The sequence below is a fragment of the Microtus ochrogaster genome, chromosome 5 (genome assembly GCF_000317375.1).
Source record: "Microtus ochrogaster isolate Prairie Vole_2 chromosome 5, MicOch1.0, whole genome shotgun sequence".
NCBI lineage: Eukaryota > Metazoa > Chordata > Mammalia > Rodentia > Cricetidae > Microtus > Microtus ochrogaster.
The window spans coordinates 16,581,408-16,593,296 of NC_022012.1; the positions used below are offsets into that span (position 1 = coordinate 16,581,408).

Here is an 11,889-nt window from a genome sequence, read left to right on the forward strand (position 1 = left end):
GTAACTGTAGCTTCATAAAAGGAATTTGGCAATGACTCTTCTGTTTCTCTATTGTGAAATACATTAAGGAGTGCGGCTGGAAAAGCCTTAGAGAAGAGTGACATTTGGATCAAGACAGGACTGAAGTGGGGGAGGTGCATTCCAAGCAGGAAGGATCGATCACAAATGACAAGGACCTTGTGGTGAAGCAGTGTCTGTCATTGAGAAGCATCAAGGTTGCCACTGGGTCTCTAGGAGGGACTGAGGGCACAGTAGGAGATGACATCAAAAAGATGACCAGAGCTAGGTCATAAAGGACTTCACAGGGGAGGTGAGAGAGTGACACGATCTGACTTCAGTAGGACCTTTCCGTCCACTGGGCTTTGAAAACAGACTTGAGTCAGGGTGAGACTGCAAGGATCATCTAGGACTCTGCTTTGGAAACAGGGTTGAGACTCCAGATGGAGTCATGTAACTGAATGTGGGGGCTTTGAAAACTTTTGTCAGCAGTGAAAGGTTTCTGGACATGTAATGATCAAATATTGACTTCCAATCAGTGTACTGAATGCAGAGCTCTTCTGGTAGCACTCTCCTGCATGACATGAAGTGAGTCGCTGCAGCCTTGGCTGTGAACACAAGACGTACTTTACATTGCGGGCTGTCACCCATCAACACGGATGAATGCCACCTAAAACTCCTCAGCTTGGATTACAGACGACTGGATGTTAAGTGTCACAGTGTTTTTATCGTGTAGATAAGGTTTTCTGCTCTTACGGAAGCACAATGTAATGATGTAATTATGGAAGCAAAGGATTTTAATATTTTTCCACCATCACTCCTCAGCATGTAAGTACCTAGTATATGTGTGGATTGTATTGTGTTAGAATGTTTGAAGGGCTGGAGAGATGGCCCAGTAGTTAAGAGCGTTTGCTGCTCTTGCAGAGGACCTCGGTTTAGTTCCCAGAACCCATGTGGTGGCTCAGAACCATCCATAAAGCCAGTTTCAGGGAATTTGATGCCCTCTTCTAGCCTCTGTGGGCACTTGGCATGCATGTAGCACACACTTGAAGAAAAACATTCAGACACACAAAATAATTTTTTAAAGTCCACATTAAGGACCTTTTAAAAGTGTTAAGAATAGTGTTGTTTTAGCCATGTGTAGTGGTACACTGGTACACTCTTATAATCCCAGCACTTGAGCGCCTGAACAAAGAGGAGGGTCAGGGGTTCAAAGTTAACCTCCACTGTGTAGTGAGTGCTCTGTCAACCTGGGCTACATGAAGCCTTGTGTCACCACTGCCACAATCCCTGAAGGAAAAAATTGGCTTTTTGAGTTGCTGAGGCATTTTTGTTTTGTTTTTGATTTTTTTGAGACAGGGTTTCTCTGTAGCTTTGGAGCCTGTCCTGGAACTCACTCTGTAGATCAGGCTGACCTCAAACTCACAGAGATCCGCCTGTCTCTTCCTCCCAAGTGTTGGGATTAAAGACGTGCACCACCACCGCCTGGCTTATTTTATTTTTCAATTGAAATGAATTTAGTTTTGGGATTAGGACAGAATTTATGACATTCTGAAATATCCTTAAACATATATATGCAATTTTATACTATGTGCTTATGTAAAATGGTGCTCTCTTCTTGATAATTATAAAAAAAATTCACCTCTGAAAAATGTGGAAGATGAAGGCTGGTGAGATGCTCAGCAGGTAAAGGGTCTACCACCAAGCCTGACTATCTAAGCTTGAGTATCAGAACCTCTTTAGTGGAAGGAGAGAAATGATTCCTACAAGCTGTCTTCTGATCTCCACACATGCCATTGCACACAAGGGCTTACACACACACACACACACACACACACACACACAGAGAGAGAGAGGGAGAGAGAGAGAGAGAGAGAGAGAGAGAAAGAGAGAGAGAGAGAGAGAAAGAGAGAGAAAGCAGTATTGAAGATGCTCTGTCCTACATTCTTAAATATTCAGGTGAGATTAATTCTTTATGTAAAATGAACCAGCACATCCGTATCAGTGTGAAAATTTGCTTTCATATTTTAAAAATGGTGAAATTCTATGTATAGAAATAATTGGTTTAAAATAAATTTATGATTTAATTATTCCTTATTAACCTTTTCCTCTGAAAATCCCTTTATGCAACCCCAATATATAGATAAATAAATTAGGTACACAAATCAAATCTTTGTAACCCAAGCTCACAGAGGAACACATCTTGATCCTCCTGCCCCCACTTTCCTAATCACAGCTCAGCTCTCAGGCCAGGTTTGTGCACACCAGGAACCAAAGGCAGGGCTTTGTGCATGCCAGGCAAGCTCTCCCCCAGCTGAGCTACATCCTCAGTATGCTTCCTTTTTCAATTTATTTTTTAAAAAATTGTGTGTATATGTGTCATGAGTGTTTGTGGACTGTGTGAGCACAGGTACCTGGGGAAAACAGTCGCGGGTGTGGGGGGGGATAGATCCCCTGGAACTGGAGTTACAGGTAGTTGTGATCTGCCATGTGGGTTCTGGGAAACAAACCCAGATCCTCTGCAAGAGCAGCAAGTGCTCTTAACTGCTGAGCCATCTCTCTGTCACCTCTTTTTTCAATTAAAAAATATTGTTTGTTTGTTTATTCTTTTTTTGAGACAGAGTCTTGTAAAGTCCAGGACGGTCTCAAAATTCACTGTCTAACAAGGACGATCTTGAATCTCTGATTCTCTTTGTCACACCTCCCAAATGTTGGGATTACAGTAGGCGTGTGCCACCACACCTGGCCATTCACTTTTTAAAAAATTGGTTCAATCTAAAATCGACTTGTTTCATATCATGTAAATTAGCTGAAGGGTCAGGGAACTACATTTGCACTGTTCAGCTAAAACTGAGAATCATCACACCATTCCTATTTCACGCGGCTATCAGAAAATTAAGGCCCCTTGAGTCTCACAGACTTTCCCTAACTGTCAAATTCAAAACCAAGTGTGTCTCCGCCTAGACACCTAAACTGTGGTGGACCAGCCCCTCCGGAGCTGGTCCGCGCTGTGCACACTGGGAGTTGTAGTTCGCCTCTCTCCCCGCGAGCAGGATCTCGGTCACAGGAGCGCCTCCAGCGGCGAGCACGTTTGGTGGCGCCGGGTGTGCACAGAAGGCAGAAGCGTCTCCTAGCAACGGGGGAGCAGCTACGTCATGGTGGCGGGTTCTCAGCGCTGGGCCAGGTGGAACCATCAGTGCACCTTCCAGCAGCTGTATCCGACGTCCTCCTCCGCCTTGCGCTGTCGTTCCTGCCCCGGTTGGTCCCGAGCTACCTCCCGGGAGCCTTCCCCGCACCGGCCCGCCTGCCTCGGCCTTGGCCGCGGTGGGACGATGCTGGAGTCTATTCGCGTGACGGGTGAGTGCAGACAGGGCCCTCCAGGGTGGCGCGGCTGCAGCGGGTGGAGATCTTTGGGGTCTGGACTCGGAGAACCAGGACGCAGCAGTCGCGCAAGTACGCGGCGCGGCACCCCGATGCCTACAGAATGAAGGGAACACTGTCCCTTTCCTGTTGTCAGTTAACTAGCCACAGGCACGAGCTGTGCAATCTAAGAGTGTAGTCTAGAGTACAGCCTATTTCAGAGCATTTAGGTGTGTAGTGAGGTGTTATATTTTCTAGAATGTTAAAAAAAAAGTCAGCTAAGGAAACATCTCCACATTTCAGTTTACGTTGTGTATGTTTTGTATGCTTTTATTCTTAAACAGCTTGAATTGATGTTATTAACAAGAATGGGTGTTTAGATTCTAGGCTGGAAAGTTGACTTGTCTTTCACTTTTAAGTTACTTTGTATATTAGCAATATTTAAATCTTTAATAATATTATACAGTTCCTGGGCCATTTCCCCTGAGTTTGATTCTGCATGAAAAAATTTCTTCAGGATAGGTACCAAAACATGAGAGTTAAGGAAAATAACTATTTCCCAAACTAGAGTCAAAAATAAGTCTAGAACTTTTAGCTTCAGGGTATTGGAGTACCCAGTAGGCCAGTTTTCTGAGTTAGATGATTTGAGGCAGGGACTGTCTACGTTACCCAGATTGGCTTTGAATTTATAATCCTTCTGCTCCAGTCTCCCAAGGGCTGAGATTATGGACATCACTGGCTGTTTTTTTTTTTAAGTTAGCATGCAAAGTAATAGGTTTCATAATGGTGCTTTGAAACTCAGGTATGTATGTTGCAGCAGTGTTTTTAAAATGGAAAAACTAAGTTATTTTTCATTGAAAATATATCTAATCTTAATTTTCTATGCTATGTGCAGAAGTGATTTTTGTGCAGTCCTGATAACCTACAGTTTACCCTGTTGTTAGGTTGACAGGAAACTTACAGTTATAAAAGCCAAGATCTTAGAGGCCACTTAAATTGGCATTAGGCTTTTGAAATTGTGATTTGATGTAGATATTACTCTTTCATCTTAGAATAGGGCATCAGAGATAGACGCAGGCCAGTTTCCACAAGTTTGAAGTCAGCCCCGCCTATAATAACAAGTTCCAGGCCAGCCAGTGATACCCTGTCTCCAAAAACAAACAAAAAAATCAAAACAACACAATGTCCAAAGCTGCTTGAAAACAGCAATTCTGTCAGAAGGGGACAATGTAAGCAAGTTTCAGTGACTGAGTGCATGAGGATGTCATAGTAGGTCTGATAGCCTGCTTTCCTACCGTGAACTAGGTTTACAGCAAGACACAACAGAAAGAAGTACACAGTTTTATATACTAAAAAAAATTAATTTAAAATACCAGTCCTTTTATGATATAGAGCAAGACTTCTCAACTTCAGCACTCTAATATTGAGAAGTTAATTCTTTATTGTGAGTGACTGTTTTCTCACACAGAGAGAATTGTGACAACTAAAAATGCCCTGTGGGCGGCAAAATATGCCTCTCCCTGTCATCTAGTTAAAAACATTGCCTTGAGGAAAATAGATTCTGTCATCCACGTGAGTCACTGGGTTTAAAAATTGCACTGATGAAAATAATTTCTTCCAAACCTAAAGTCTTATTGTGAGAATATGATTAAAATATTAGTATAGTATATGATTAATATAGTGTATGATTTAAGGATAATGTTAGAAAGTAGATATTTTGATAGTCTGCAATACAGAGAAGATTGCCTGAGTATGTAGAGTCAGCTTGAGGATGGATTGATTTTTAAACAGAAGACCCACTTTTGTTGGATCAGTTCTTTCCCCATAATTCAGTGGAGTACAAGCACTGCTCCAAGTTGGTCTTGCATATACTGATGTAGATAATTTGGTAGAGAAACACTATCCATTAGAAGACTTTAGTCTCTAGAATTTTTAAACATTCCCTTCTGTTACAGAGGAGTTTCATTATCATCATCATCATTATTTTAGACAGACTCTACTGTAGTCTAGCTTTTTTTACTGAAATGTCAATCAATCAATGAATGGGACAACCAAACCGTAAAACACACCCTGGACTACCCTGGATTGTCCTTCCCACTAGCAGAACAACTTGATTGTGATAAGAGTACTGACGAAAATGCATTCCTTTTTTTTTTTTTTAAGCTTCGCAGTAGCCTGGTGGCATAGGCCTGTAATCCCAGCTACTTGGGAAGATGAGGCAGAAAGATGGCAAGTTCAAGGTCTTACTGGGAAATTTATTGAGAGCCTATCCTAAAATAAACATAAAGGAGCTGGAGAGCTGGGGATATGGCTCAGCTGAGAGAGTGCTTGCATAGCATGCAAGAAGCCCTGGTTCTACTGCCAAGCACCATGGTAGTACACACTTATGACCCTGGCACTCAGGAGGTAGGAGGATCAGAAGTTCAAACAGAAAAAAAAAGCTATAAATATAAAGTGGAATTTTTCGTTTCAAAACTGAAGTGCAGTTTTTTTGTGAGGTCATTTTATACGATGCCCACTTTTGACCTAGTCATGATGTGCTATAAGCAAGACATCCCAGTGACATTGCTGACTGGAGGGTAAGATGAGCCAAGGCCCTATGGAAGCTATGGAAAAATGTCATCGAGGCAGAAACGTTTCCTTACCTTTTCCCATTCCCCTCTCCCTCCCCTCCCTCCCTTGCTCCTTTCTCTTTCTCTCCTACTATTTTCTGCATAGCCCAGAGTGGCTTCTGGCCTGGTCTCCTGAGTACTGCAATTATGGTCAACAACACCATACCTAGCTCACCTCTTATAACCTTTTGTTCTTCTTCTGTTTCCTTTTAGGCACACTGCCTCACTTTGTAGCTATGACTGGCACAGGACTCACAGGGATCCTGTCTCCAGGATCTCGTGAGGAACCACGCCAGCTGTTTCATTGACTTATACCTTTCTGCGATAATATTCTTTTCCATTAAGACTCCGACAACCAGCCAAATGGTGGGAGGCACCTGAAACCTCAGGATTTGGAAAATCAGGGGTTCGTGGTTATCCTTAGCTACACAGTTAGTTTGAGGCCAGCCTGGGATATGTGAGACGCTGTCTCAGAAGACAAAACAAAACCCACAGTGTCCTGGCATGGTGACTCACACCTGCAACCCCAGTATGTGGAACGGCATTTCAGCACCCCCTCTTTTTTTGCTCTCAGTTTCTGTTTGGAGACAGGCTCTCAGTTTGCAGCCCTGACTGTCCTGGAACTTTCTAGTAGACCAACTAGCCTCAATCAAGAGATCCACCTACTGTAGACTTCAGAGTGCTGGGTTTAAAGAGATTCTCCACAATGCCTGGTTTTCTTTCAGTTTTTAGAGACAGTCTTACTATATAACCCATGATGGCCTTAAATTTGAGTGTCTCCTGCTTCTGTCTCCCAAGTGCTAGGGTTACAGTTAAGAATCACCATACTTAACATACTTAACGTCTACTTCATAGTTCTGATTGAGACTGCTTTAGTGTTACCTTATTAATAACAATCCTTAAGCAGTTATTTTTTTCTCTTTACACTAGTGTATGTGTGTGTGTGTGTGTGTGTAAGGGGTTGGGGAGATAAGCATGCAGCAGCATATATATGAAGATGAGTTGTGGGGATGAGCGTGCAGCAGTGTACATGTGGAGGTGAGCATGATTTTCAAGATTTGGTTCTTTCCTACATTGTAAGTTGTAGATGGAATTGAGGTTGTCAGATGTAACAAGCACCTTTACCCACTGAGCCATCTCACCAACCCTAATAAGCATCTTCTAATGAGACTGACTTTCTGTTGTTCACAGTGAGAAGTCTGCAAAGCACTACAGAAGCCCTGATGGCAGTGGTGGTAGTGAAAGAGAGCAGTGACCGTAACTTAGCAACAGAGACAAATTTCTCCCCAGCTCTAGGAGAAAACTGCCCACAGCTATGCAGTCCAAGTCAGATCCTTCTTCCTACTTCCTCATCTCCCGCATCCCCCTTAAATCTCCCCACTCCTGTCATGTTGTCAGTCTCTCAACTCGTCATTTTATCCCTAGACACCTCTTCTCTCGGGATGTTTGGTTAGTAGCTACTTATTCTTCATTTCGAAGAGCACTTTGTAAGGGCATTTCACTGCATACCAGACTCTCCTAGCACCCTGAAGTCACCTCCTTGAAGTGACTGTCACTGTTGCAGCCTCATGGTTGTTGTATTGATAACCTTGTCCAGCAACACCGTGAACTCTCCTGTAGTGCAGAACTGCTGACAGCAGATTTGTTCACTTCCTGCTTCCTCCTGCTTCCTCCTGCTTCCTCCTGCTTAGGAAAGGTAGCCTAGGGAGGGAGATATTGAGAAGAAAGAAAGAGGAGAGAATTGTTTGCTTGGACCTTGGTTTCTATTTTCTTTGTGCGGGGCAGAGAGAGTGTTGCTTTTAGATAGGTTCTCATTCTAGCCCAGATTGGAACTCACTGTGTAACCTGGGCTGGCCTCCTTTCTTAGCACCCCCTAAGTGCTAGGATTACAAGCATAAGCCACAGAAGCCTAGACTACTTTTGCTGCTTCTGAACTAAATATAAATGTAACCATGCACCCCCTTGATCCGGCTTCCTTTATCCAGCTTTCTCTGATGTTCCCCAGCGTTGTCACTTGTAACCTCAGTTTAATTTCCATGCAGACTATTCCAGTATTCTGAGAAGTTAATATTGTTGATAGACGTCATTTGAGCTTAAGTGATGAAATACTCAATAACATTAGAGTGTTTATCTTTGGACATTATGAAGTTTTGTTTTGTTCTGTTTTACACTCCTTTTTGCAACTGCGCTTCCTATTTCAACATTAATCCAAGTTGACAGGTTTTATAAGTATTAATGAATCCTATGAAATTTTCATTTGGCTGGGAGTATAACTAAGTGTCAGGACCGCTATGTAGCATATTTAGGACCCTAGGTTCAAAACCCAGAACTGTATTCAGAAGCAGATCTCTGAGTTCTAGACCAGCCTGTTCTACATAAAGAGTTCCAGGCTAGCCAGAGTGACACGGTGAAATCTTGCACAAAGAAAAGGGGTGGGAAATGGAGAGACAGCTCATCAGTTAAGAGTGCTTTTTGCTTTTAGGGCACGAGCGTTCAGTACCTCTGTGCCCACCACACCAGTCACTCAAGCTCCAAGAGAGGCAACTGTCTCTCTTCTGGTGTCTCAGGGCACCTGTACACAAGGGGCATCTATTCGCTCAGACAGACAGGTTACAAACAAAACAACAAAATGCTGAGCCAAAAACAGGAAGATAGACCCAGAACAGAAAAACAAAAAGTGTCATTTTGTAGGCCAAAAACAAAACCAAAAAGGCCATTTTGTTTACGCAGTGTTTTTCCACCCGGTGTTGCTTTCCTTGGTCTGTCTTCCAGCAAGGACCTTGTAAAATTCTGCTGAAACCTAACCATTCCCAGTAGGGGAACACTTGTTTATTGAGCAGTGGCCCTTCTCCCCCATACTATTAGATAAGGAACAAGAGCCCCTGATGAGTTTAATGATTAGGCTGATATTACAGAGAGCCATTGAAAGAGCTGGGGATGAAGCCAGGAGTCCAAGTGTCTTTTTCTCGTGTTCTAGGTACATCGGAAGCTTCCGTCGTTTGGGGAAATTCAGCATATTTACCGGAGTGCAAATGCTGAGAGTGATTCTAATGCAGTAATACTGTTGATATTTTAAAATGGCCAACTAGTCTAGCCTGGCTGTAGTAATGGGATGTGTGTATTGTACTGGTGTTGTACTCGACCCTCCCCATCCTCTCACCCCTCTCTCACGCCCATGCCATCCTCTTTACTTCATGCTTTGTCAGCCTGTGGAGGGACACTTACAGGAATATGAGCAATTTACCGTGACCACTAATGAAAAATTCTCTCCCTCCTCCAGCAGCCATTGCTGGCTTGATCTTATATAGGTCTTGTGTAGGCAGCCAGAGCTGCTCTGAGTTCATGGGTGCAGCAGCCCTCCTGTGTCCAGAAGACCCTGCTTCACAGCAATCCACCCTATTTTCTGTCTCTTACAACCCTTCCACCTTCTTTTCTGCTGTGTTCCCTGAGTCCTGGAAGTAGGGGGGCTGATACAGATGTTGTGTTGGGCTGACCATTCCACAGTCATGTATATGTAATTCTCTGTTAGACAGTGTCTCCTGCAATGAGGGCCAAGAGCTGTCCTGACCTATGGGATAAGGACAAGATTTATTAGGCAGTAAGTTGCTATGGCTATTTAGCAAAATAACAGTAGTAGGTTCTTCCCAAGGGCATCCGACCTCCTCAGCCATAGGTTCCTGGCCAGCTCTGCAGTCAGTCCAGGTTTTTAATGAAAGATCTGTGATTGGCTCAAGTGCTCTGGAGGTAGGGGACAACTTTGGGAACTGTTCTGTCTCTTGACCATGTGGGTTCCAGGAATCCAACTCAAGTTGACAGGGTTGATGGCAAATGCCTTTACCCATGGCACATCTTGATGTTTCTTATAATTTTTGTTTGTTCTTTGAAACCCAGATTCTTGCTCTGTAGCTCTGGCTCACTTCTGACTATGACAATACTTCTGCCTCAGCCTCCCAAGTACTAGGATTAGATGTGTGAGCCATTAACAACATAGGCTCTGTACTGTTTAATACAGCTGAACTAGGGTTAGTGTGACTGGGGAATAAACTGTGTACACATCTTAGATGAGTTTCCTGCAGGACTGCTATGTGGCCCACTTGGCTGGATGCTGTGAGCTATCCAGCATTTGGCAGGACTGGCCTCACCATACGTTCTGGAAGACTCTAGAACAGATGGAAGGAGGCCTCCAGTAGATCATTACCAAGTGAACTGAAGTGCCAGGATGCCTGGGGAGAGGAGTTCTGTCAGGCATCCCTCTGTTACTTCCTACTCCTCCATAAAAATTTCTGCAGTTTTGTATTTGCAAGCAGGATTGTTGTTTTTCATAGAACATCTTTATTCTTTGCAGTTCCACACACGTTAACAATCACATGCACTTGATTATGTGCACTTCCAGCTTCTCCCTCCTGCTCCTCCCAGGCAATCCTGAAAGCAGTGGGGGCTAAATAAAGACATTTTCATATGGGCTAAACACAAGGGTAAGAGAGAAACTCAGAAGGAAGCAAAAACACACCTAAGAAAGCATTGGTATGGCTTCTCAAAGCAGAATCAGGGGAAGTAAGACCTCCCCAAGTGTGGGTGTGGACTCCTCAAGGGAGAGGTGAGAGCTTTAGTTTTTTATAATATTTTTTTTTTGTAACCCAAGCTTGTCTCAAATACTGTGTAGTTTAAGATAACCTTGAACTAATATCTCCTTCCCAAGTGTGCTGCAACATTGTTACATGGTGCACTGAGTCCAGAGCTTCATCCTTGCTACATCTTCAGGCTCAGGGATTTTTTAAAAATTACTCTGGAGTATAGTAATTCACTGTGTGGTCCTGGCTGGCCTAGAACTCACTATATAGACTAAGCTGGTCTTCAGTTTATAGAGATCTACCTGCTTCTGCTTGGATTAAAGGTGTGTGCCACCATGCCCAGCCTTTTGAAACTGGAAAAAAAATTGTTGATTTGGAGTTCTGTAGCACTTTATGCTAAGTAAAATAAATTAATGAGATAACCTGGGTCTTAAGAGTACTTTAAAATTTCTGAATGTAATCTCAGCACTGGGGAACTGAGAATGCTGGCCTGGCCTGCAAATGAGTCCAGGCAAGTCTGGCTTCCACAGAGTGAGACCGCGTCTCAAAAAATAAAATGATAGAAATCAGCACAACACTCTGGGACTTTTACAGAGTAATTTTTATTAATTGGTTTTAGTATGGCTTAACTTACTTTGATCCATGAGGATCAGATGGAAAAAAGAACTTGGTTACCTCCCTTTCCGTTCCAGGGTGCTCTTGATCCTACCCTGCTCCCCGAGGCTTCCAATTCCCATGTTCTCTGTCCTCTCTTTTTCTTTTGTGTCCATCTCATTGCCTTCCGTTGTGACCTCTTATCTCCTGACCTGTGTCCTTTTAGGGAAAGTGACATTGTTCCTAGGCATTTGGAGCACTGCCTGTGTCCTGGTGCTCTGTAGCTCATCTGCCTTGCCAGCCCAGTTTGATTACCCTGGGAAACTGTTACCAACCAGTCTGTGATGGAAATGATATTTGTCCTTTTACTTTTGGCTGATTGAATCTTTAACACCTTAAATTACTCCTTTGTCCAGTCTACAGTATGACCCCATAAAACCTGCTACATCTAATTTATGTATATGAGCCTTTTGTTTGCATGTATGTCTGTGTACCATGTGCATGCCTGTGCCCTAGGAGAACAGAAGAAGGCATTGGATCCCCTGAGACTGGAGTTACAGACAGTTGTGAGCTTCCATGTGGGTGTTGGGAGTCAAGTTCAGGTCTTCTGGAAGATCAGCCAGTGCTCCTAACCACTGAGGCATCCATCCTTTCAGCCCCTCCTGTAGTAATAGGAGCCGTGGGCTGTGTCCCGCCACCCAGTTAGCTTTACCCGAGATAATTACACGGACACTGCATTCTTTCAATCACTGCTT

At 43.5% G+C, this 11,889-nt stretch overlaps 1 protein-coding gene across 1 annotated transcript in view; it reads left to right on the forward strand.

Moving 5' to 3' along the window:
• Positions 1-3,123: 3,123 nt before the first annotated feature.
• The window catches only part of Kiaa0895 (KIAA0895 ortholog), a 53,890-nt gene continuing 45,124 nt past the window's right edge, over positions 3,124-11,889 (forward strand). The window contains exon 1 of the mRNA XM_005346950.3: positions 3,124-3,354. Coding sequence (XP_005347007.2) covers positions 3,153-3,354 — 202 coding nt within the window. The 5' untranslated portion in view covers positions 3,124-3,152. The remainder of the gene's footprint in view (positions 3,355-11,889) is intronic.